Raw genomic sequence first — 26,550 nt, 5'->3', positions numbered from 1 at the left:
GTGAGTGAAAAGCAGAGACCCCCGTGGAAAAGCAGAGCGCTGGAAAGGGGGGAAGGCGGAAGGGTGCTGTGGGACACCAAGCCCCGGAGGAGGCGTGGGGTGGGGGGCTCGGCGCCCCGAGGGGTGCATGTGGCCCCGTGAGAGGCCACGGGGACCCCCTCCCTCACTGGGGACGGCCCCGGCCGGTTTCGGGGTTCCCCCGGGGCGGTTCCGCCTCCTCTGCCCCGGGGAGCGCGCTCCCCTCCGCGTCCCGGCGACAGACGCCTCGCAAAGGCCGTCCCCCGCCGGGGAGAACCCCCCGCGGGCCCGCCCCGGCGCCGCGGGAGCTGCGGGGAGGGCGGGACGGGGGGGCCGCTCCCGCGCCGCGGGGGTAACGGCAGGCGCGGGGGGCCGGGGCCGCCGCTGCGGCGCTCTGAGGCGAGGGAGCTGCGCCGGGGCGGCCCCGCGCCATGGAGCGCTACGAGAAGCTGGGCAAGGTCGGGGAGGGCTCCTACGGCGTCGTCTTCAAGTGCCGCCACAAGGACACCGGCCAGATCGTGGCCATTAAGAAGTTCCTGGAGTCCGAGGAGGACCCGGTGATCAGGAAGATCGCCCTGCGAGAGGTCCGCATGCTGAAGGTGGGCGGCGGGCGGGGCTCTCCGCGCCCCTCTCTCCATCCGCCGCCCCGGGGACCCCGCGGCGGGTGGGCTCCGCCGCCAACGGCACCGCTCCCGGCGCGGCGGCTGTGGCCCCTGCGGGCTGTGCCCCGCCATTGCGAGCGCGGCGCCGCCGCGGCCAGGGGGTCTGGGGAGCCCTGAGGGGGTGGCAGGGGAGGGGCGGGAGGGGAGCTGTGAGGAGACGGGGTATTGTGAGGAGGTGGGGCACCGTCAGGAGATGGGGCATGAGGGGAGCTGTGAGGAGATGGGGCGTCGTGAGGAGATGGGGCATGAGGGGAGCTGTGAGGAGACATGGCGTCGTGAGGAGATGGGGCATGAGGGGAGCTGTGAGGAGATGGAGCGTCGTGAGGAGATGGGGCGTCGTGAGGAGATGGGGCATGAGGGGAGCTGTGAGGAGACATGGCGTCGTGAGGAGATGGGGCATGAGGGGAGCTGTGAGGAGATGGGGCGTCGTGAGGAGATGGGGCATGAGGGGAGCTGTGAGGAGACATGGCGTCGTGAGGAGATGGGGCATGAGGGGAGCTGTGAGGAGATGGGGTGTCGTGAGGAGATGGGGCATGAGGGGAGCTGTGAGGAGATGGGGCGTCGTGAGGAGATGGGGCATGAGGGGAGCTGTGAGGAGACATGGCGTCGTGAGGAGATGGGGCATGAGGGGAGCTGTGAGGAGACATGGCGTCGTGAGGAGATGGGGCATGAGGGGAGCTGTGAGGAGACATGGCGTCGTGAGGAGATGGGGCATGAGGGGAGCTGTGAGGAGACATGGCGTCGTGAGGAGATGGGGCATGAGGGGAGCTGTGAGGAGACATGGCGTCGTGAGGAGACGGGGCATGAGGGGAGCTGTGAGGAGACATGGCGTCGTGAGGAGACGGGGCATGAGGGGAGCTGTGAGGAGACATGGCGTCGTGAGGAGATGGGGCATGAGGGGAGCTGTGAGGAGATGGAGCGTCGTGAGGAGATGGGGCGTCGTGAGGAGATGGGGCATGAGGGGAGCTGTGAGGAGATGGGGTATTGTGAGGAGATGGGGCATGAGGGGAGCTGTGAGGAGATGGGGCGTCGTGAGGAGATGGGGCATGAGGGGAGCTGTGAGGAGACATGGCGTCGTGAGGAGATGGGGCATGAGGGGAGCTGTGAGGAGATGGGGTGTCGTGAGGAGATGGGGCATGAGGGGAGCTGTGAGGAGATGGGGCGTCGTGAGGAGATGGGGCATGAGGGGAGCTGTGAGGAGACATGGCGTCGTGAGGAGATGGGGCATGAGGGGAGCTGTGAGGAGACATGGCGTCGTGAGGAGATGGGGCATGAGGGGAGCTGTGAGGAGACATGGCGTCGTGAGGAGATGGGGCATGAGGGGAGCTGTGAGGAGACATGGCGTCGTGAGGAGATGGGGCATGAGGGGAGCTGTGAGGAGACATGGCGTCGTGAGGAGACGGGGCATGAGGGGAGCTGTGAGGAGACATGGCGTCGTGAGGAGACGGGGCATGAGGGGAGCTGTGAGGAGACATGGCGTCGTGAGGAGATGGGGCATGAGGGGAGCTGTGAGGAGATGGAGCGTCGTGAGGAGATGGGGCGTCGTGAGGAGATGGGGCATGAGGGGAGCTGTGAGGAGATGGGGTATTGTGAGGAGATGGGGCATGAGGGGAGCTGTGAGGAGATGGGGTATTGTGAGGAGATGGGGCATCGTGAGGAGATGGGGCATGAGGGGAGCTGTGAGGAGATGGAGCGTCGTGAGGAGATGGGGCGTCGTGAGGAGATGGGGCATGAGGGGAGCTGTGAGGAGATGGGGTATTGTGAGGAGATGGGGCATGAGGGGAGCTGTGAGGAGATGGGGTATTGTGAGGAGACGGCATCGTGAGGGGAGAAGCAAGGAGACTGGATATTAGGAAAAATGTCTTTAGGGAGAGAGTGGTGAAGCACTGGAACAGACTGCCCAGGGAGGTGGTGGAGTCATCGTCACTGGAGGTGTTCAAGGAACGTGTGGATGTGGCACTGCGGGACATGGTTTAGTGGGCATGGTGGGGTTGGTTGATGTTGGACTTGATGATCTGACAGGTCTTTCCCAACCTTAGTGATTCTGTGATTCTGTGAGATGGGGTGTGAGGGAGCGGTAGGTGAAGTGCCCAAGTCAATCAGTTTTCTGGGAGTAAGCCAGTGCCAGTGGACATCCGACCTGTTTGGCCAGGGACGGACATGCCTTGGGACAGAGGTGATCCTCCGCAGCCCAGGTTGCCACACATCGAAGAGGGTTGGTGCAGGTGGGAACTGAGACCCGGCAAAGAGCAAGCTGCCTGGTGCTTGTAGACTTCTTCTGCATGGGTAGGGGAGGAGCATGAACAAAGTCATCACTGTGCCCTTGAGAGAGGGATTGAGCCGGTCTCTGTCCCCCATGGAGTCAGCGATGTCCTGGCCGATACAGGCACAGCTCTGCCCGTGGTGTGCGGTCGGCGTCATGTGTAACAGGCGGGCCGGCAGCCGTCCCCTCTGCATCCGGGAGATTTCCCCCAGAGATGAGGACTGTTGGAGCTGGTGTAAAGCTCGTGAGCAAAAAGCGATCCTAGCTAGCACAAGGTGGGGGACAACCGTGAGGCGCAGCTCTCCTAGCTCCCCGCTTTATAAATCTGCCCCAGCTCCTCCTCAAAACGTCCTTTCTGAGCCCCTGGTTGTGGGGGATCCGCAGTGTCGGAGCCCCAAGTGCAGGCGGGATCCAGCTGTGTAGGGAGTGCCAGGGGCTGTGTAGGCTCAGAGGTATTCACACATGGAAGTGACTGCAAAACCGGCACCTGTGAACCACGGCAGCACCTTGTCTTTGCTGATTCTTTCTTGACTTCTGTGAGAGAGCTCATCCTCATGTAGAAAAGGGTCACTCATTCAGCCTCTGTGTTTATTTTCGTGATGAAATAAAAGCACAGGAACATTTGCAGTGAGTCCCACCCCAGGTCCTTCAAGCAGGCAGAAATGAGGAGAAATCCAGGAGAAAGAGCGAGAGGATGGGGTAAGGTTTCCTTTCACACACCCAGTTTATGGGCAAAGTTTCTAGAGCCAGAGGTTGTACCCATTGCTTCATGCTTAGCAGACACCTGTAGACTGTTGGGAGTTTGTCCCATCTCTTTTTGAACCAGTGGATTCATTTGGTCTCCATAGTTCCCTGAGGCAGTGAGTGCCACGACTTTAGGAATGTGTTGTGTGAAAAAATATTTCCTTTTATTTGTTATAAACATGCTGCTGGGTGATGGCATACAGTACCCTCAGTTGTGGGTTACAAGAAGCGGAGAGAGTTGTTCCCTTTTCACTTTCTCCAGGGTACTCATGATTTTATACACCTCTATCATCTCCCCATCTTCAGCTTTCTCTTTTCCGTGCAGAAGAGCTATAGCTTTAAAACATTGAAGTGATTGAAGAACCACATTAACAGCATATTAGCTTATTATAAATTTTAAAATAATGACTTCCAATAGGACTCCTTTTTACAAGAAACGTGCTATTCAGACTAGACACAATGCATTCTTGTAGACGGTCAATGATTTAGGATTTTGGAGTTAACAAAACCCTACAGAAATCCACAGAGAAAGATGTTCCATTTTATTTAAAACTTCTTTCCCCAAATTCGTAGTCCCTTGGTCTGTGATTCCTGTGTGACATTGTTCCCAGACTTCACTGCTTGTTGGTGTTTGTGTAGCAGCAGTCGATACTCATTGCACTCAATGTTCCCCTCCATCGAGTTACCTTAATTTGCGTGCTGGGAACCAAGTAACTTTCAGATTTGCAATTAAGTCCAAGATTTCAGCGATTACAGTATTTCTGATATTTCATTTCCCAAATTCTCTTTTGTGCTGTTGGCTCGTCTTTTATTGAGCATTAACATATAAATAAATTGTGTAAATGTTATTGTCAAAGGAATATGAAGGCCTGATTCTCTGCCCTCTGCAGAAAGAGGCAAATTAATCCTGGATGTCATCCTAAAAGAGCCATCATCTAGGAAAAAAGCATATTTATTTTTCAGTTAGATTTTGGGGAGAGGCAGCCTAAGTTTTTCTCCTATGTGTCTGAAGCAAACAGATGACATGTAGCTGTATTGTTTTAGTAAATGATGCTGGAGGTGCATTGAGATTCAAATGATATTAAAGATCTGAAAAGGAAAATAATCATTGCAGAAGTCAATTGCAGTGCAGATGGTAAATGCGTCGTCCGTAAGGGTACAAAGCCGACACCACTGCCGCTAGCCCTGGCAGGATCTGTGTCGGGGCTGTGTTGATTTTAACAAGTGCAGACCTGCTTGACTATCTTTTCAGCTTTTTTCTTTGTAAATAGTAACTGTTTGTTTGTTTGTTGAGGTATTGCCTGGCTGAGGCAACAACTAAGTGTTTGTCAAAGATGTAGTGAGACTGTGTTTCATTAGTAAAAAATGTAGGGCCTGATATATTATTATTCTGTACAGTAAATACCTTGTAGACAAAGGGCTTTTTATGGCCAGGAGCCATGGGAGGCGGGGTGGGAGAGGGGCTGTATGCGGAGTCGAAATACTCTGTGTGATCCCGATTCCATAGGAAAGGCTGAAAATCAGTGAAAACAGGGTGAGTCTCTGTGTAAACCCACCAGTGCCTGCTGTTTCCAGAAGGGTCTTGTCTTCATGTGGAGGCTGAGACAGTTTTTAGCTCCGACGTTGCAAAGAAGATGAGAGAAAAATACAGTGCAAAGCAGTGTTCATATACGAAACAGAAAATAATCCCTACCATCTTAGCACAGGAGCATTGATGACTTTGGGGAGAAGCCCATGCAGCCCAGCGGTATGCAGAAGGTGACATGGCCTTGTCACCCAAGCTGGGGCAGGGAGGGGAAGCCCATCCCGCTGCTGCCAGCAACCGGCCACCAGCAGCATTGATAGCCTTAGAAACTGCTCGCTGAAACACCGCGCCGCAGGACAGGGATGTTGTTAGAGTCACTGGCAGATTTACAGTGGCTTTGTGTGCACATCTGTGTGCCCAAGAGGCACAGTGCCCAAGTGGCCCAGTGAACCCCACCTGGAGAGCCCCAACCATGGAGGCTGGCTGTGAGCAAGGCACGAGGAGGTGCCATGTCAAGACTGCTCCCAGGGGACCCTCTCCAGGTCCCGCACAAGCAGGTTAACCCACTCGTGTGTGTGCAAGAGCTTGTTCACACAGCTGTGTCCCCTTGCAGCGTCCCTGACTCAGCCAGATCTCGTGCTTCCAAGCCCAAGCTCTGTCCTTCCAGAAACGCCAACTCCACGCACACGTGAGGGTGGCCAGCACAGACTGTGCCCCGGGCACCGCCTGCTCCTGTGAAGGTCGCTCCTGAAGGCTGACTCCTACAAACAACCCGTAACTGCCAGAGGTTTTCCAGAGATCTCAATTTGTTATTGTCGACTTAACTTTCTTCTTGCTTTACAGTCAGCTGGCAATTATTTTGTCCTCACCTGTCTCTGAAAGTGGAATCTAAGCACTGCAGAGATTGTCTCGGCTGCCACAGCCGTGCCCAGCAGTTTGTCCGTGCTGGCAGGTAGATCTGCTGAGAGCAACAGAGGAATCAGGCGCCTGTTACCCAGCATAGTTGCTGGAGGCCCCACTTGCTCTCAGACATCTCTTACCACTGATCTCTGAGAACATAATATGCCAACACACCGAGTGCATGGAAAAGGAAGGATCCACTTTGCACAGCCGATCAGGAGCTGCTTGGCTGGTGAGGGAAGAGCCCGTACCAGAGCTATGGCAGCTGTCTGACTTCTGTGGTGGAGTCTGAACTGGTAAACCGGGCTTTGTGTAATGCTGCACATGGCAAGTAGGTGCTTTGCTCGATGTGGATACACTTAACAGGATGGGTGGCATGGTATGCACACAATTCCTGGGAGAATTGCTATCATTGCTGGGATTTTCAGCAGTCTTGCAGGCCGTTCTCTCTATCTGACCATCTTTTGCAAAGTGGTTAAGGAAATGATGAGAATGGGAATACTACTAGATAAATACCAAGCTTGTGAGGTGTTACAAGCCTCTTCCCATGTGGTTTAATACTTTCACTAGCAGCCCTGCCATGGGAACTGAGGGTGTGCAGAGAAAGTCTGGCCATTATAGAAACGTTTGGGTTGGAAAAGACCTTTAAGATTATCAAGTCCAACCATAAACCTAACACTGCCAAGTCCACCACTAAACCATGTCCCTAAGCACCACATCCACATGTCTTTTAAACACCTCCAGGGATGGGGACTCCACCACCGCCCTGGGGAGCCTGTTCCAGTGTCTGACAACCCTTTCAGTGAAGAAGTTTTTCCTAATATCCAGCCTGAACCTCCCCTGGTGCGACTTGAGGCCATTTCCTCTTGTCCTATCACTTGTCACTTGGGAGAAGAGACCAACACCCACCTCACCACAACCCCCTTTCAGGGAGTTGTAGAGAGCGATGAGGTCTCCCCTCAGCCTCCTCTTCTCCAGACTGAACAACCCCAGCTCCCTCAGCCGCTCCTCATCAGACTTGTGCTCCAGACCCCTCACCAGCTCCGTCGCCCTTCTCTGGACATGCTCCAGCACCTCAATGTCCTTCTTGTAGTGAGGAGCCCAAAACTGAACACGGGATTCAAGGTGCGGCCTCACCAGTGCACAGTACAGGGGGACAATCACTGCCCTACTCCTGCTGGGATTATTATGCGAGGTCAGGAGACACGGCCAGGGCAGAGGTTACTCTGACAGTTAGCCCCTGCTGACACTGTCGGGTACCTTCTGCTAGACAGGGAAGGCACTTGGCATACAAATACTCACCATGCAGGACTGAGGAAATGGTCAGAAGATCTTGGTTGTAACCTAGGTTTGATCCAGGTGGATGCGAAGGTCTTTGATGCAGGCAGATGGTTTACACGGTGTAGGCAGGAGCCCCAGCCCTGCAGAGGGATTGAAGGAACAAGACATGTATGTGGTAAGAGATGTTGTTCAGAAAGATCAGGTCCTTGCTGCCAGTTTGCAGGACTGGAGTAGCCACCTTCTGTACATTAACGGGGACCCTGTGTGTTGGCATATGGACTCAATATAGTTTGGGTTCAGTATAATGTCCCCCAGAGGCAGTGAACTCCCTGGAAGGTCTCTCTTCGCAAGGAACTTTTACAATGACAGGCTGGCAATGAGGTATGGTGGGGGTCTTCTACTGAACTGCTCTTTTGCTCAAGCTTACTGGTTAACCCCAGGATTCAAGTCCTGGATTTCAGTGATCCTTCACCTTGGGGTTAACTGGGTGCTTCCCCAAGCAGCTGCATTCCTCCGTTGAGGCCCCTTAGAGTTTTCTCTAGTCTTGACTCTACGCTTCCTTCTCCTTTGCAGGCTTTTCCAGATGGCTTAGAGGCACATTAGAAGATGGGGTTAGCGTAACTCCTAGGCAATGCCCTTTCCAGCCTCCTTGCTTAGAAATGTGTTTGTTCTAAAGCCTCGGTCAGGCAAAGCCCTCACGGATACAGGTCCCTGCAAGCAGAGGGGATGGTGCCATGAGTCATCTGAAAAGAAATAACATTCCTGAGTTAGGTCTGGCTTTTCTTTGTTTCCTTTCCCGAACACTGTGTTGCGCCCCTTGGTTCAAGCCCTCTCCCAGCCCTCCCTGAAAACATGGGCAAAAGAATGGGAAATGAGAAGCTCCAGTAATGTCCACCCTCACCACTTGCAAGGTGCATTTGAATAACCCTGCTGTGCTCAGGCTTTACGTGTGGTAAGAAGCTGTCTGAGCTCCCCAGGAGAGGAAGCCTTGGTATGAGCACATGAAATAGATTGAGAGGAAGAGGAAGAAGCAGCAATACAAATTCTCCTAATTAACCCATCCAGATTCTGACAATAAGCTGGTGAAGCTGAGACCACGTGCTTTACTTATGCTTATCAGAGGAGCTCTTGGTTTCTGCTAAATGTGTGTTTGCCTGCTACAGGCTTTTACCGTGTGTGATGTCCCAAGCTGTTTTCCAGGGAGATCTGCTTTTCATTGTGGTGCAGTCAAAGGCTGGATACGTACAATGAAAGGCACTGCCGGAATAGCTGTGGGCACTGTGATGGATTCTTTATCTATGAGCATCTTTTCTAAGAGGCACTTGCTGAAGCCAACCTGACTTATTGCCCACGGTCAGTTCCTAAAATAACTACACCCCAGGCTGAGCTGTAGCTGAGCTACTTCTTCACATTGTGTTCCGCTTGTATAAAAGGTTTCAACTCAAGGAATTGAGACCCTTGTGGGCAAAAGCACCGTCCCCCCTCCTTTACCTCACTCCCCCGTGCAGTAACTAACCAGTCCATCCACTGTGTGTTACAGCAACTGAAACACCCCAACCTGGTGAACCTGCTGGAAGTGTTCAGGAGGAAGCGGAGGCTGCATCTGGTCTTCGAATACTGTGACCACACAGTTCTCCATGAGCTGGACAAGCACCCCCGGGGGTGAGTGGCCTGCTCTCCCTGGGACCTTTGAGCAAAGGAGTCAGGGGGTGTCCATGTCATTGCTGCTTTGCAGAGTTTTCAGAGGAGTTTCATTAATTACAGGAGAGGTTTCTCAGCCCAGTGCCCAGGACTTGCTCTGTTACTGTGGTTTAGCCATGACGTCCAAAAGAATTGCGTATGAGCCTCTGCATGCTCCTGCACAGCACTGCTCACCAAGGAGACTGGAGCACTGAGCCTGAGTGTTTGGGTGATCTTTGGCTGGCTTGGCAGCAGCAAACCCGAGTAGGCTTGGGAGCATCTTGTGTCTCGCTGCGAAGAGGTTAGGGCTGCTGGGGGGATGCGGGCAGGTGGGCTGGGGGCATGCAGCCCTCCTTCCTGCTGCTCCCCAGGTGTGTTGCACATCACTGTGGGAGGCTGTGCAGACCCAGGCTGTGGGCGCTGGGGCAATGTCATTGAGCACCCAAAACATATACAGTCTGTAGTGATGTCACTGATGACAGACCAGTGACTTCTGGTCCTCTGTCATGCTGCTGTGCTGAGGAGTATGTGTTGGCTGGCAGGAGTTACCAGGAGCTATGCCTCCACCTCTCTGCACAGCCTCAGGTGAGATGCGCTGTACTTTAAACAGGCGCTTGCACAAAGTGTGAGCTACACGGGCAGAAGGAACGTTCTCCAGGACAGGGTTTGTTCTTTTGACGCATTTTAAATGACACTCCCACTAAATACATTGTCCCTAATTATTCATAGTGACTTGGTGCTGTGGAAATGCTAAGCCGAAGTCCATAAATCATTTTACAGGCCTGGAGCTAAATAAATTGCCTGCAGGAGACAAATTGGGGGTTGAGTAAACAAGAGCCTGTTGTTCTTTTTCTCCCTGATGCGGAGCTCTAGAAGGAGAAAGGAGCATGCTGATAGCAGATCATTTCGTGAGCTGGTGAGCAGCTTTCACCCTAGTTTGAACCTGTTTACCTGGAATCTGAAGAGGGGGTGGATAACCCTCTGAAGAAAATACTTCATATTTGCTTTCTATTCATCAGAACAACTCCAGTGTTAACAAACGTGTAACGCCTGGTTGCATACTTTGCTTTTGATCTTAGCTACAGCAGATGGTCAAGTCTTTTGTGGTCAGGATTAAGACAGGTGGGCACACGCCTCTTTGCACCATGTTTCCAGGTCATTTGACCGACTTCATCCCCTTGCCAGGCTGTCAGTGCAGCACTCTCATCATTCTAGGATGTTTCTGCAAGGAAACTCAAGCATTGCAACAGCAGTGTCAGCACAAGACCTTCAGCGCTGACAGCAGAAGGTGCCTTAAAGAAAAAGCCAGGCTTCCTGCATATTGTTTTGGTTTAGTTTTGGGTTTGTGTTTTTTTTTTTCTTTATGATGACTCAATAGCTTTTCGGCATTGAACACATGAAATAAAATTGGATTTGCGCTTGAAAGTGCCAAGACTGTCACCTCTGCCTTTCCTGGTGTTGTTGAAGACCATAACAGACAACCAAGGAAGTTAAGGACTGTTGCACAGTAACTGAAAGAGAGGAGAGGAGGCTGGATCTTTAACAGCGGTTTTCTTTCTCTGAAGTGTTTGCCAGCTGTTGGAGGGAAGGAGAGGAGATGCAAAGCAAAGTAGAGCTTTATACTCTTGTAGGAACATCCTTCCCCGTCCCATTTTGGTCACCTCTCCATTCTGGACAATCAATGACATGACAGCATTGCAAGTCGTGCATCTACATACCACAGATACTCCACCACCTCCAACTCTCTGAGCAGTTGCAGAGGCAGAAATGCCTGCTGGCTTTTCAGGAGGATTGCCGGGAAGCATGGATGCTAAACACAGCCACAAGACAGGATTTGACACGGACTTGCGCGCACTGATGTGTGGTCACCAGTTGACAGGCCTCATGCCGGCTGTGACTGAGTGGTACCAGACACTCTGGCATGCTCTTAGCTGCCATAAATCCTTGTATCTTGTTGCACTGACTGGATTTGGAAGTGGTGTTGACGTTCCCTTTGATGCTCCTGCGATGCTTGCAGAGTAACCTCACAGGAGAGCATTGATTTGTGCAGGGAGGTGCAGGCAGAGCTCAGCCTCAGCTCTGAAACATGGAAAGAGGTATAAAGAGCCTCCACCACCAGCAGCCCAGCGTGACTGGTTTCCTGCAGTGGCAGATCAATGAACTGAGGGTTATTATGTATTTCTTGTAACTTATTTATAGCAAGAAAATGCAGCTAGCGGTTATTTTCTGAGTTTTCTGACTTGGTCCCTTACCAGGTTTTGCTCAGAGATCCCTGTACAATGTTAGCACTCAAAGGCCTCCTTTTCCTTTTTCCTGTAATAGTGAAGTTATTTTTAATGGCCAAAATAAAAATGTGCTCTTTTAAAACAGGGTGCCAGAGCATCTAGTGAAGAACATAACCTGGCAGACCCTTCAAGCTGTGAACTTCTGCCATAAACACAATGTAAGTCCCCTAAACAGCACTAACAATTGCTGTAATGTGACTTTGGATGAGAAGGAGCTTCTGTTGCTGTTTTCCTGGTTACAGAGCTTTCATGGGACAAAGTCAGATGAAATTTCCTGTTTTCAAAAGGAAACATGTTTCTGAGATATTAGTGTATACCCACAACAGTTGGATTTACTATCACACAGGTCCCTTGAGTTTGCTGTCAAGGAATGATTTGCACTAATGACCTTATACAAGCTTCTGGGCTGAACAGGAATATATCTTTGTACGTTCCCTGTGCCATGCATTAGAACTGATGTTTAGAAAACTGGCTTAACATCTGATCAGCTGAGACCTGAGCAAACTGCTACTGATTTCACAGGAAGTCCTTCTGTTGATAGTCGTAGGCATTGAATCATGTTACCAGTTAAAAGGTTTCAAAAATTAGATACAGTAAGCCGGTTTTACAACTCCCTCCTCTGCTTTCTGTAGGGAAATGTGCATGGCAAATATTTTGTAGAAAGCAGTGGGGACACTTTAAGAAGCAGGGAAGGAAAGGAGCCTTTTGGAGAGGTTCTTTAGGCGAACTTAGCTGTAATTGTCTTTGTTTTTGTTTATCTGCCAATGTTTGAGATTTAAGAGTTGGGCAGGAGGTTGCTCTGGAATGGGTGTTTTGTCTTTGCTGGGAGAATTATGTCCAGTTAAGCCACAGGAACTTGGCCATAGGTCTGTCCTGTTTCCCGGATTTGTTGTTTTTCTTCTTTTTTCTGTTCCCTCACTCAGCCTGAAAGATTTAATGGAGTTTTAAAGCTGAGGGAACAATGAAATGCTGCAGTCTGACCTGCTGTAGATCACAGGTAATGAGGTTTTATGCAGCTGCCCTTTTTGGCACTCCATGACACTGGTTTAACAGGCAGCATTTCAGTCCTCAGGAGGAGACAGAATAATTTACCACCAACTTAGCTAGGAAAAGTCTGAGGTGTTTGTGCTGAGGTGATGGTAGGGGAGGGACAACATGAGCTAGACCCTGGTGATTTCAGTAGAGCACACCTTTCATACATAGGCAGAAGAAATTAAGGTGTCTGCTAGTTTGATCAGCAGAAACTCTTTGCCAAGCCCAAACTCAATCGTTGTGAACCTTCAGCAAGCAAGGTCACCTCCCAAGAATCACAGAATTGCTGATGTTGGAAGGGACCTCTGGAGATCATCTAGTCTAGCCCTCCCACTCAGGCTGGTGAGCTAGAGCAGGCTGCTCAGAAACTTCTCTAGTCAGGGTTTGAGTATCTCCAGGAATGGAGGTTCCACAGACTCTCTGGACAACCTGTTTGGGTGTTTGGCCACCCTCACAGTTAAAAAAAAAAATTGCTTATCTTTAAATGGAATTTCCTTTGTGTTCAATTTGTGCCCATTGCCTTTTGTCCTTTCACTGGACGCCATTGAGGAGAGCCTGGCTCAGTCATCTTTACTTCTTCCCATCAGGTATTTATGCATGTTGATAAGATCCCTCCTGAGCCTTCTCTTCTCCAGGTTGAATGATGGTCCCAGCTCCCTCATCCTCTCCTTAGATGTCAGATATCCCAGTCCCTTAATCATTTTAGTGGTCTTTCACTGGAGTCACTCCCGTATGCCCCCATCTTCCTTCTACTGAGGATTCCAAAGCTGAACACAGAACTCTGGATGTGTCTCACCTGTGCTGAGTAGAGGGAATACCAGGTGTGTTCTGGCATCTACAAGGATAGACAGAGTCCTACATCTAAACCATAGCCTTGATCTCATCTGTGAGCTTTGCCAGCAAAATCATTGGCTTGTCTATTAGATTATCAGTAAATACAGTTCATGGACTTTGTCCAAGAACTGATCCCAGAGGACCTACGCACCTCTCATTGGGATCTCCCCACGTATTTGTAAAACCGAGTCCCTTATTAGGAGCGTGTTACACATAGCTGTATCAAGTGAGTTGCATTTGCAGAGAGCCAGGTTAACAACAATCCTTGCTATGCAAACCTCGCTCCTCCTGCTAGCAGATTCCCAGCAGGTTCTGGGGACCTGACTCGGTGTTGTCCAAGTGATACAGAGCTATGCAGCTGAAGCTGGGAGCCTGCACAGTGTCTCATCCCAAAGGTGGGGTATAGGTGGGATAATTGTCATGCCCAGCAGGAAGTGGCTTTAGCTGCTGTTAAGGAACCCTTTCACCTTCTCTTTCAGCAGGAATGATTGCCTGGTTAACATTCATGGAACAATGTGCAAGGGGTATATGGCTGAATTTGGAGGCTCTTTATCTGAGGGCCAGGTTAAATACTTGCTTCTAACCTTGTTTTTTTCTGTTTCCAGTGCATCCACCGAGATGTAAAGCCAGAAAACATCCTGATAACAAAGCACTCAGTCATCAAACTTTGTGACTTTGGATTTGCTCGCATACTGAGTGAGTGCCGACTTGCGGCTTACACAGATTGTTAACATGTGAAGTGTAGGATCAGGCTTTCAAACACCAGTAAAGACTCACTTGTCTTTGTCTGATGCACGTGTAAATCATCCTATATAAAGGCTGGTGTGTTTTCACAGAGAATCTCTGCTAAAGGCCGGGTAGAGATCCCCAAACCAGCTTAAAGGGAGCTAGCCCAGACACCAAGATGCCAAGTGCCTCTGTAAATAAACTCCATCTCAGCTCCCTGCTGGCACTGGTAGATGGAAGTCAGCCTTGGGCATCTTGGAGCTGCCCAGCCGTTGCTGGAGACACAGCTGGAGTTCCCTGGCAGGAGGAGCCCCTCTGACAGAAGGCGCTGTCTCTGCAAACAATGGCTTCACATTTTCCACTGTAAATAAACCCCCTAATCTATTTTTTTTTTTAGCTCTTGTTCAGACAAATCACGTGGGCTTTGAGAACTGACCACTGGCTGGTGCAGGGCCCTGCTGTGGAGCTCTGCATATTTTCATTTGGAGAAAAATATGGTCTTAATTTTTCCAAATCTTAAGTGTTTCCCAAGTTGGGTTCTGCTAATGGCCAGTGACTCATCCTGTTGCTGTAGCTATTGCCTGCCCAGGAGGTGCCGCGACATGTGTAACAACTGATGGTGGCTTGTCTGCACTGTTCTGATCCCACATTCCTGTTTGTTTCTCTCCTTCCTGACCCCAAACCTAGCTGGTCCGAGTGATTATTACACAGACTATGTGGCTACCAGGTGGTACCGCTCTCCGGAGTTACTTGTGGGAGACACCCAGTACGGCCCGCCCGTGGACGTGTGGGCGATAGGCTGTGTCTTTGCAGAGCTGCTATCTGGGGTCCCCCTCTGGCCTGGCAAGTCTGACGTCGACCAGCTGTACCTCATCCGGAGAACCCTGGGTAAGTGTCCCCTCTGCACCAGTCAGAGCCCCGGTCTTCCCCATGCCTTTGGCAGGACTAGAGCTTGCCCAGGAGGATTTTCCTCTGTGGTGGGAATAAAGATGAGCCAGGAGGTGAATTTACCCTGTGGATCTCTCCCTTTAGTAGGTGCTGGCTTTATTTGAGGTGTTGCTGTCCTTGAAAGGGAGCTGGGTCTTCCTGGCATGACTTACACATGCACATCTTGTTAGGAGATTGTGTAGTGGAGTAACAGATGCTGCTTCAGGTCCTGGCAGGATTTGGAGAAATTAAATTGGCATCCACATGGGTGGTGACTGTTCTTCAGAAAAAGATCTGTGGGGTGGATATGGTTTCAGCCTGTATGAGCCAGCAGTGTGGCTCACAATGGGCAGGGCTGCGTAAGCGGGATCATTGCCTGCAACCTGCCTGAAAACACGTTCTTCCACGCTCTTTAGCAGTGGTGGCCTCTGGGAGGCTGAGTCTGGTGTTGGGCAGTTGAAGAAAGATGTGGGATGTGTTAGGTGACCACCGGATGCCCCTCCTGGTCCTGTGATGTGGCTCAGTGACTACCAGGGTGTGGGGAGCACAGGGCCAGCCCCGCAAGAGGCGCAGAAACACCTGCCTCTGCCGCTCTCCTTTCCACATCTTCACCTGCCACCACGCGAACAGAAAAATGAGGTGGCTGTATCAGAAAGGACCAGGAATGTTTTGCGTAACAGCCTGAAAGATCCAGGGATTTTTCAGGGTTTGGTACCAAGCAAAGTGGTCCCTGCCCCTAGATAACGAATAGTTGGATTTAGTTCATCGCATCTTTGGAGGTCTCATAAACATTGCAGGTGCCTGTTGATGGCTGTGTGCTTGGGAAAGAGAGTGTGAACATTGAAGTTTGACTGTTCCACCTATTTGTCTTTATTCACTAAGGAATTTTGGGAGCCAGTCTGGATTTAGAACAGAGATTAAATAAAAGAGCCATTATCCATGTAACATCTAAATTAATCCAGTCTCATATTGATTCTATTTGATGTTGGTGTGTAATGTGATTTCTTGAGTGGAAAGGAACAAACTCCCACTTTTAATTGAAATTTGTTGGAATGAACTGAGAATTCTAATTTTTACTGAGCAGTTTATAAAACTATAAAGGTGACTAATGGCTTTAAACAGATAAGCTCCTTAGCTCGAAAAATAGTTAAACATCGATTGCTTCATCCTCCAGAATACATTTATGCCAGTGTTAGGTGAGTTATAATTTATTTTTAATGATAGTGTTTCAGCCAGAAGAACTTCCCTTTTGATCCAGGTGATGGACTGAGGCAACGCTTACAAAAAAAAGCTCCTTGGTCAAAGCTGTGTAATTATGGTGTAATAATGGCTATTGTACTGGCTCTTTTGTTAGGGATTTGATTTTAACATTTTGCTTGCTCTGAGCTGCTCTAAGCTTCAAAAAAGGGCCATGAAGATGTGTGGGGAAAAGCCACAGCATGTTCCTGTTGGTGCTGCATTTGAGCTCTTTTCTATGCAACATCTTCAGGAGCGTACAAAAAGAATTTCACCCAATGTAAGTTAAATTATAACAAAGCTGGAACACTTGTGTTAGCCTGTCCCCTTCCAGCAGTCAGAGAAGACACGAGTGTTTATGCATACTGGCTACCTCTTGGGAACCCTCTCCCTTTGAAAATGCTGAAACACGGCATTAGTGTGGAGAGGAGGCCAGCAGAGCCCTGCTCACCCTTCCTCGAACAGAGCACACCAACAGAGCCACCTCCAGAAGAAACAGGGGCTCCTGCCAGTTACTCATCAGAGCTCAGGGCTGGCCCATCGTGTCTGATGTGAGCAGGGGAGTTAGCTGCTGATCTAATCTTGCTTAATGCTTCGGGAAGGATCCCCGGCTGAAGCTTGGTGCTGTGGCATGGCTGGAGTTTCAGATCTTGGTAGGTGTTTGCACAGCACCCTCTAGCCTTGGCACTGAGATACGTTCGCCCGCTTGCTGACACACAGATCTGGAGTTGGGCCAGTGCACAGTGGAGGTCCAGGTGCTGGCACAGAGCGGATGTGTTTGTGCAACTTGGTGTCTTGCCCACCTCATTCCCTGGTGTTCTACCGAGGAGTCATTTTTCGAGTGGAAATCCGAATTTGCCGTTACCCAAATAATGCAGTGATAGGATCTAGGCGTTTGACATGGGGGATATATAGAAACAAGTATTCTTCAAGGCCCCTGGCTGTCGTGGCCACAGTTCATAGAAGCCGCCCTGCTGCACAACACAGAAACTCAGAGCCTGGAAGATGCACAGCAGCTGGGTACTCCTGCTCCAAAAACCGCTCCCACCAGCTGAATTTCTTTGAGCTATTTACAGCACGAGGCCCCGGGCAGTTATGCCTGTGGGCAGCTGGAGCTGTGTGGCCCTGCCTTTCATTCAGCACAGTCACACGGCCTGTGGGATCACTCATGTCCCAGATGGACGGTAGTTTTCACAAAAGAATGTTTAATCGGCTCACTTGATGGTACTCCATCTCTTTAGATGTTCTCTCCGGTGGTGTCAGCCTTGTTAGAGGATATAAGCTTGTTCAATGCAGGCACTGTAAAAACAGCAAATTAATCCGACTTTGTTTTTTTTATTCTTGGTCAAAGGGGATCTTATTCCCAGGCACCAGCAAGCGTTCAGCACCAACCAGTTCTTCAGCGGGGTAAGAATTCCAGACCCAGAGAGCATGGTAAGAGCTCCCTCCAGACACACTTTCCCTGAGCCTAGCGCTAACCAGCGATCTATCTGCAGCACTGAGGAGACATGGTGTTTGGACAGAGAACTGTTCCTGCTTCTTTTTACCCAGAGTACACGTGCAGTCTGCTTTGGAAGTACAGCTGGAAAAGCCTCATTTGCTCAGCTTGACCTGTCCTTTGCCACGCAGCATCTTTTTACCTATCCAAAAGCTTTGCCCTCTACTTTGCCGATGTACACTAGAATATTATTTGGAGGTGGCTGAACCCCTCTCATGACATTTTGACTGATACCTTGTGTAAAAGCAGTCAAACAAATGCTTAATCTCTGCTCCTTCTCCCCCCGTCTGGTGGCACAGCAGCCAACCTACACATCCTCAGTTATGCCAGGCGGCTCCCCTCCAAGCACTTGAAGTGACAGATGCATTTTGTGAGGTACAGGTCATGTTGCTATGGAAATCTGGTTCTCTGCACCTGATGAATGAAGAGCTTGCTAATATGAGTACACTCACTGTTTTTTTTTCCTCCAGGAGCCGTTAGAAGTGAAATTCCCTAATATTTCATACTCTGCTTTAGCTCTCATGAAGGTAAGAAAACTGTAGCTAGTGGAGGAGCTCTGCACTGAGACTGTTTTGCAGTCTGTTTTGCTTATCAGCATGTAAACGGTTTGAGAGTTGGCTGCTGAATTATCAGAGATTCGTTGAAAAACAGAGCTGGAGGGGATTTGGAGAGGACTTTTAATCCACCCCTCTCTAATCCACTCATCTTTACCATGGACGTGGAAAAGATATTATTCCCTTATTAAGATGCAGCGAATGGAAACGGTGAGGATGGAGATGTTAAAAAGAAGGTGTAGCTGTGGATAGTACTAGCGACGCTAAACACTGGAACAGCACAGCTAGTGCCATAGTGCATTCCCCTGTTTAAGAAAGTTGTTCTAGTTCAAATGAAAGTTATGGGATTAACTGTTTTTTGAGGCTTGATGGTTTACTACACCATGCAATTGTAACTGTCGCTCTAGCCGCCATTTCTATTGCTGTCTTGTGGCACTTGTTCAGCATTAGCTACTTTGCAAGCTTCACGCTGGCTCTGAAAAGGCACTCTTAGAATCCATTAAAAAAAAAAGATTAACACATGTATCTGTGCGAATACTCGCTGGCTGTGGTGAGTAGCTGGAGTTGTGCAGACCTGTTTAACGAACATTTTGTGTGATCTTGTACTTCATCTTTTCTAAGGGTTGCCTTCGTATGGACCCTGCAGAGAGGCAGACATGTGAGCAGCTGCTGCAGCATCCCTATTTTGACAGCATTAGGGAGGCAGCAGATCTGGGGAAAGAACATGAAAAAACAGCTCGGAAACCAGCCAGGCCAACACGGAAGCACGTGCCAGGGGTAACATTTTCATAGTAGTATCTAATGCTGCATGCCTAAAGGGGGGACTGGCTCTCTTTGTTTGGCCCACAGGAGGTGGTTCATGCTGGTAGTTAACGGTGAGAGAGAGCTCCTGCATTGGACCGATCTTAATTTTAGCCCGAGGAGAAAATGAACCTCCTGGCTAAAGAGTAACTCGGTACAAACTGAATGAATTCTGCATTGCAGCGCCATTGAGTCACCGGGGATAAGCAGCACAGTGATGTGAGGGATGGGATTTGTCCAGGAATGCACATTCCTGACAAAGTATAACAGGATAGCTGAACAAACTGGACGGGCTTGCGTGGCTGGTTTAGTTCGGAGTTCTCTGGGATCTGTTTGGTGCATTTAAATCCCAAATTATGGACATGGCAAAAATGCCCAGTTCCATTTGTAACTGCTGATGGGATGGGATCCCTTACTCGGTCCCAGACGTTACACAATGCCCTGGGTGTTTCTGCAACTGGAGTTGCCAAGCAGATGTCTCCCTGCCGTGTCAGTCTTTCCAGACTCCAGCCCAAGTCTCCAAAGCCAGCCTCGTGATGAGAGTTGTTCAGCAGTTCTTTCTTTCTTCCTGTGAGCCACATTCCCCGTGACAGCTGTAACACGGAACTGGTAACATGGAGGGAAGTTGGAGGTGTAGGATGGAGAACTGCTACAGCATAGAAATTCCTGGATCAGGCTGACTCGCCTCTTCCATTTCTATGACATAGGATATAACAGTAATATTTTTCTTGCCCTGGATGACTGGAAGAAATCTCTTTAATGAGCTGTTCTGGTTGCAGTCCAGTTGCAGAACACCAGAACCGTGACTCTTCATTTGGAAAGTACAGGGTTACAGTAGGAATAATTTTATAGCTTATATTCCTTTTTGGAAAATGAAATGCAGGCTTTGTTCTCATTTCAAACAAATACACACTATGTAACTTCTCCTTTAGTTACAGTACCTGCCTCAGTTAACCACTAGTAACGTTCTGCCAGCTTTGGACAGCAAGAAGTACTGCTGCAAACCAAGGAAATCAGACTACCATTTCCCTAACATCTAACCGGATGGCAGATTAAAAACTATTTATTGTTCAAAGTTCAAGTCGTTCAGAATTTATAAAAGGAGGATACGTGGTAGAAAACTAAATTAATATGTGTTATGACATATACAAAAGTGGTCTGTGAAGTAATGTACTCTGGGTCACTGATGGAAGAAAGGTGGTACGCAGAGAGAAATCCAAGCTAGTTAGTCAGTGTTCTGCGTACAAAGGAAAAAACATTTGTTTTGCTTTAATTCGTGATTGTATACTGGTTTGTGATTGTATACTGGTTCAGGATTGTATACTGGTTCAGGATTACTGCAACCCAGTGCTCACAGTGTGGATTTTAAAACTCCTTTGCCTATCTATCGCCTGTGTTTCAAACTTGGCAGAACTGCAACCTTGCCAAATAAATCAGAGTCACACTGTGTCAAAACAGCAGCACTGCTTTAGACTGGGGCTAAGGCACTGATCCCGTGAGGAACTGTAAACGTATAGCCAATGCGAGTGGAAGACATGTATATGTTTGTGGAGCCAAGCCTGAAGAGAGGTGACCTAACTGCTCCAGTTAGTTATAAACCTGCTGAAATAGCACTGCTTTAAAGATACGTCTGTCTTACGTCCTGCACTTATAGATCACAAAGTATTAAAAGGACTGGTAATGACTTTGACTTAACAGAAGGCTCAACAGGCACTGTTACCAGGAGGGAACATTTTGGTAGTCAAACCTCTTGTTTCTTTAGTCTTTTCAGAGTTTCTCCTGCCTGCTTCTTCCTTGCATTATGACGTTGCTTTTATTTGCTGTTTCTGTCAATAGTGAAATCACTTGCCTGTAGTGTTACAGAAGTTGTTTTTATCAAAAATAATTCATTAATATAATTTACACCATTGGCCAGACACAGGCAGGAATTCTACCTAAGCCTATGTATTAGAATGATTCTTGGGTTTTGCATAATCTCAGGATGTAATATTGTGTTGATTTTGAATAAAAGAAACGTAGCTTGTTTTCCCAATTTACTGGATGTGTTTTACTGCATACAGTTTTACTACTGGGCAAACAACATCCTCTTTCTACTCGAAACCTAGAGCAAAAATGTTTTCTTTTCCCAGTACTGTTCTGTGTTCAACAACACAAAAAGCAGTTTCAATGGGACAGGTGCCGTATCCTCACAGAGCGTGCCTACCTTTTATTTCATATTACAATTTAATACATTTTACTCTTGTACATTGTGTCCATGGGTAGTTTTGGTTACGCTCAGAAAGCTTTGTCGTTCCAGTATTTTCTGTATGGATATTCAGCCATCTAATCCCGTGTACGTGCAAGGAATCGCAGCACCCAGGTGCTGTCTGTAAGTGGTCGGCGGCCAGGCAGTCAGCTCCTGGACACGGCCCAGGGCAGTGCAGGCTGGAGGGAGCTTGATTTCTAGCCACCGTTCCTGCCCGCTCTGGGCTAGGAGATACCAAGAAGAATCAGCCCCGCGATGCAGCTAGTGCAAAATGTTATCCTTCCCGCTGCTTGGTATCATTTCCTTCAGAGGGCAAGCTGACGCTTAGCTGGGCTAAGAAGACAGTCTCTCAGTTACGCAGAGGTAGCCATGTCCGAGACATCACTGTGAAATCTGCTCTCTTGGAGTCGCTGCCTACCACCTTTCTCTCCCCTGCCACCAAAGCTAGGAATTTGACTAAAAATGCTAAATTCTTCCTGAGGATGAATCATTTTCTTATTTAGCAGGAGTGATACGGATGCAACTAAAGAGGTACACAGAGTTAATTTAGTCCATGTCAGCACAGGGCAAAAACGTGTGCAAGGGCATATCTGAAAGACCCTGCTTCTCCACAAATATGGCAGTGTCAGTTCACCAGCTCAGGCTTTATGAGGTTAGACTGCCTGTCTGTCAATCGCTCCATTTAAAACAAACAAAGGCTACATGAGTCAAAGCGTGAAGAACAGAAAAAAAGCCCACACGCTATTTTATTAAATCGTCACCCATTGACTGGGCGAGATTTTCAGAGAGTAAACCGCTCTCGTTCCCACAGCGCCAACACTACAGCACTGCTGTTTCACAGCACCGACGTTCTTCCCACTGTCATTTTGCGCAAGAATTTCTGTGCAAGAAAATATTTGAAAACTTCTAATCGATGTATTAACAGCTTCCTATAAAACCAGGAAAAAAATGACTATGCACAGAAGCCTGCCTTCTCTGTTGTTCATTCACCATATAGTTTAAGCTTAATAATACTTAATTGCAGAAAAGATTGCATACAGCTTTTAAGGCTGGATTGGAAGACCTGGGCTTATTTCCGTACCTGGAAATACAGTAGCGTAGTACAACTATGCAACATATGATAAATACTGTGACATCAAATACATCCCAGTTACGTGCAATTGCGTTTATTCTAAATCCAGTTCCAGCTGTAGGTTTGGCAGTGCCTGCTGAAGGATGTGAACAGTAGTTTCTTTCTCTCTTATTCCAGGAAGGTCACTCAGATACAAATACTCAAGGTTCCTAGAAATATTTAAAAAGAAAAGTCAGCAACTACTATTTACCAGTTGATGCAGAAATTAGACAAAGGATTATTCTACCATAGTTATTTTGAGTATTTTAAAAGGTTACTGGTTCTAATGGAAGTTTTTTTCAGAAGTGGGTGCTTAAAGTTTTTAGCTTACCGTAAGTTCAGTCCTTCTACACAGCTCAAAGAGATCCCAGACCCCCCACAGCAGGAGGCTTCCTTTATATTAAATAGTATTTAATAATAATTTCAATAGCAATTTAGTAAAAGTTATTTTAATGTAAATAATAGAGTAATACAGAAAGTCCTTAATAATAACTTTCTGTAGGATGAAATCCAAGTCACCATATCACCCATTTGTAGATGTCTATTAACTCCATGTAATACTAAACAGCTCCCAGTTACTTGAAGGCCACGGTTCTGTAAGGAACCTACAGACGTGCTTCCAAGGTGCACAGTACCCAACCCATACCGCTTCCCATGCCTGAGCGCTAGAAACCACAGCTCTGCCCTACGACCTCTCAGGCTACAGTGAGCACAAGGTAACTGAGTGACAGGAAGCACTGTGAGCTGTAGAAAGACAATAAAAGTTACAGGACACCATCAAAGCCCGCCCTGACGAGGAGCTGCAGCAAGGTGGGTCAGAAGTAGAAACCAAGGTGATCGTTAATGACTTATCCTCAAGCAAAACCCACCTCATGTGCCAACGGGGAAAGAAGCTGTACACGTTCACTGCTTTTGCAAAGGTTGTGTGTTGGCCGAGAGCACATGTCCTGCTCTAATTTGTGCAGCAATCAACACTGCGTAAGTTACTTCAAGTGTAAATGGGAGATGCTGTGCTCAGCTCTGAGGACAAGCGCAGCAGATGATTCTGGCTTTCTCAGCTGCAGGCCTCAGTGCTACACAACTCCCTGACAGCAGCCTTAAAAGGCTGAGTAATATGTTAATCTGCACGTCTTTTCAGAGCTATCCACAACGCTTTGTCTGCAACCACGCTTGAAGAAACATTTCCTGCAGTGGCAGTGCCATCCCTCCCAGGCTGTCATTCGGGTCAGTCCCCAAACCCAGCTATCCCACAGTCCCACACGCCTGAAACAGCCCCGAAACATTCAGACTTTAGCCCTTCAGTCAACACAACCCCAAAACCGCAGGGTGGTAACAGCTAGGGAGCCAGAAGAGCTCAGCAGCTCACGTACGTCAGCTTGTGAAGTGCTATGATGCCTTTATCTGTGACATTCCCACAAGAAATTATCTGCAGCTGGAGGAGAGTCTTCTGTAGATTCTTCGTCTCGCTGAGCCTCTGCAGACACTCGTCCTGTATGTAAATACACTTCTGCAGCTTGATTTCTGTAACGTGTTCAAGACCATCTGGAAAGACAAAAACGAGTAATTGCTTCAGGATACCAGGAACAACTTGTAGTGGTTGTGAAGTAAGTTCTCACTCGCCCATTTAGTAACTGCCTCCAAAACCACACAGTAACATGCTGCTCTATGCAGTGGGGTCGTAATGCACAATGACTCTCCAAAGTCCCTTTGTGGTACTTCAGATATATGAAAACCCCAGGGTTTGTAGCTTTTGGGTAAGATTCTAAGAGCTTTGACGTGGGCAAGTAAAAAAACTCTACAAGTTTGGGTGATAAACAAGAACTCTGACTTAGGAACATAATATTGCAGGAAATTCAAGGTCCCCTGCCAAGGAAAAGATAAAATGGTCTGTTCCCCATTTTGTTTTTTGTTATTTAAAGGAGACCTGAAACACTTTTTTAATCTCTTTCTTTGTAAGAAAGTAAGAGCTTGCTTTTTTTTTTTCCTTCGAAAACATCATACCTGCCTGGAGAATAAGCAGTATTCTCAGACACCAAAACCATCACTTAGTTTAGAAGAAAAAGAATATTTAAAGTAGTGCTTTTTGCTACCAACTACTTAACTATGAACTCAATGAAATAGCAAATCCTTGTCGCACTTCCCTAGCGCTACTGTCTCTTCAGGTAAGGGCTGGTGAAGTCCCCAATCTCTTTCTGCTTCACGCCACACCTCCAGCAAAATCGTAGGAACTGCTGAATATTTGTAAAGTAATTTTAAGGAAAAAAGCAAAAAATAATTTTTCAAAATATTTCTCTATATCTTACTAAGGAACGAGAAAATGACCCGGTTATTCATATTTTGACGCAACTGAAAGAACTAAGACCATTCAGTATAATCTTTGCACAGCTGTGTCTACATTACCCAAATAGTCAAATCCTCTGTACATGATGCAAGAGTCAGTGGCATTAATTGCTTCTATCTTGTATTTCCCCAAGGGCCCCGTTGGGAGACCGTTGTAGTCCTGCTGCCATTTCTGATAGCCTTGATAGCGCACCAGGGCACCACATCGCAACAGCCATTCTGAAGCTGCCCTGTCAGGGCCAACGGCTTGTATACGTTCGTAGTCCACCCTGCCGAGACAGAAAGAGCATTCACACGGTTTCTACGTGGCAGGTTTATTGTCTTGATGATAATATGACTGCACAACAAATATTTGGGTATGTGCATGATAAGATGTCAGAACAGTAAGAAATATGATTTACTGGAAGTGGTTTACATATAATTATTTGGATTGTGCTGGTTCTTAATCAGTCTGGCATAAGGTTTCTTTAAACTTGTTTTAAATGGCAGTTACTTGCAGTAAAAAAAGAAAGAATACAAATGCAACTTGACTTGTCATGTGTAAACCCTTCTAATTGATTGTTTCCTTCCACATCTGTAAGGAGAGATAAAAACCACCTTTCTCTACCCAGAATAAGGCTTTACAACAATTGCAAATTTGTCTCCCAAACATATTATATAAAACCTCTCATTGCCTGTCACATGTATGCCATTCCTGAAGCCTTTTTTCCTCAACAATTATAATTTTTCAAAAAGACGCACTTCAGCAATTAGTTAAAATCCTTGGGTCCGTTCAGGGAAAGGATATCTTTCTTAGTCTGGTGAGGAATGCTGAAGACAGAAGCGGAGACCTGGAAGAGACTCCTGTCTGGTTGAGCTTCCCGCCCCATAACAGCAATCAGCTACACCATGCAAACCTTTCCACAGAGCTAGAAGACATAAGGCAAAACTATTAGCTACTGGCAAAAGTTATGGGCAGAGAAAGTTTCACAGAGAAAGACTTTATGTTTCCAAAAGGAAATGTGAAACCCTTGTGTGGCTGAATCACATCATTGTAAACGGCGCGTTGCTTAGATGCTTTTCTGAATAAGTAAAGGGGGCATGATGTGCTACTGGTTTAAATGCAGTCGAGGGTCAAAGGAAGACCAGCATTTAGGGAGAGAATCCACATCGCCAACTTGCCTCGGCCACCCCGGGGAGGGGAGCAAAGCGCACACCTTCCTCTGGAAGGCCACAGCTTTGTAACTGGAAACAAACAGGTAAGGAACGACCCCTGCCAAGCATCCACATGCAATCCGGGGGAAAGAAAAGCACTGATAACAGAAAATGTTCTCTCCAGTCCTGGGACTTAATGCTCCCTGCTTCACAAACCACGCAGTGGATACCTGCGACCCGTTAACTGACTTGTGCACACCGAATCACTCTTACTTGTTGAACACGGCATTCAGCCATCCCCAGAAGTGTCTGCAGGCGCCCGGCGGCGGCAGCTTGCTTAGGCTGCGCACCGGCCGCACAAGTTTTCCCAACAGCATCGTGCTCTTGAAGAAAAGGAGAGAGGGGAAACGGAGATGTTATGTGGAGCGTCAGCCCCAGCTCCCGAAGCAGCAGGACGGGCGGCCCGTACCCGGCTTCCCCTCAAGGCCTAACCAGGTCTGCCAGCCCGACAGCGGCGACGGCTGCAGGGGAAGCCCCGGGGGTCAGCGCCCTGAGGGCAGGCCCCACCGCCATCGCCTCAGAGCTGGCCCCGCCCGGGGGCCTCGCCGCGCCACTGCCCTCCCGGGATCCCCTCCCAGCGGGCTGTCCCCAAGGCCCAAGCCGGCGAACCGTGCGCGGAGACCGACCCGGCCCAGCCCTCACCGCCGCCGCGGAGCGGGTCGCGGAGGAGGAGCCCGGCCGGGTGTGTATCACC

At 48.6% G+C, this 26,550-nt stretch overlaps 2 protein-coding genes across 3 annotated transcripts; one reads left to right on the top strand and one right to left on the bottom strand.

Moving 5' to 3' along the window:
* The first annotated feature begins 449 nt into the window (after window positions 1–449).
* On the top strand, window positions 450–20,051 carry CDKL1 (cyclin dependent kinase like 1). Of its 2 annotated transcripts, XM_059819641.1 has the most exons (9): window positions 450–617; window positions 8,934–9,055; window positions 11,444–11,516; window positions 13,830–13,920; window positions 14,638–14,838; window positions 17,465–17,547; window positions 18,082–18,138; window positions 18,787–18,942; window positions 19,899–20,051. In XM_059819641.1, the coding sequence occupies exons 1-9, from the start codon at window positions 450–452 to the stop codon at window positions 20,004–20,006; spliced, it is 1,059 nt and encodes a 352-aa protein (XP_059675624.1). In that variant the 3' UTR covers window positions 20,007–20,051. The 2 variants fall into 2 exon arrangements, with proteins under 2 accessions (XP_059675624.1, XP_059675625.1); XM_059819642.1 differs by lacking the exon at window positions 18,787–18,942.
* A 1,964-nt stretch (window positions 20,052–22,015) lies between these two features.
* Window positions 22,016–26,527, bottom strand: DMAC2L (distal membrane arm assembly component 2 like). Its single transcript, XM_059819761.1, has 5 exons — window positions 26,499–26,527; window positions 26,070–26,179; window positions 24,723–24,931; window positions 23,693–23,864; window positions 22,016–22,492 (listed from the first exon to the last, which is right to left on the bottom strand). Exons 2-5 carry the CDS (start codon window positions 26,171–26,173, stop codon window positions 22,378–22,380), a joined length of 600 nt encoding a protein of 199 aa, XP_059675744.1. The 5' UTR covers window positions 26,174–26,179; window positions 26,499–26,527; the 3' UTR covers window positions 22,016–22,377.
* Between the last annotated feature and the right edge of the window lie 23 nt (window positions 26,528–26,550).

The sequence above is a fragment of the Gavia stellata genome, chromosome 7 (genome assembly GCF_030936135.1).
Source record: "Gavia stellata isolate bGavSte3 chromosome 7, bGavSte3.hap2, whole genome shotgun sequence".
Classification (NCBI taxonomy): domain Eukaryota; kingdom Metazoa; phylum Chordata; class Aves; order Gaviiformes; family Gaviidae; genus Gavia; species Gavia stellata.
The sequence above is the reverse complement of the archived record's forward strand: the minus strand, read 5'-3'. Positions and strand labels throughout refer to the sequence as shown.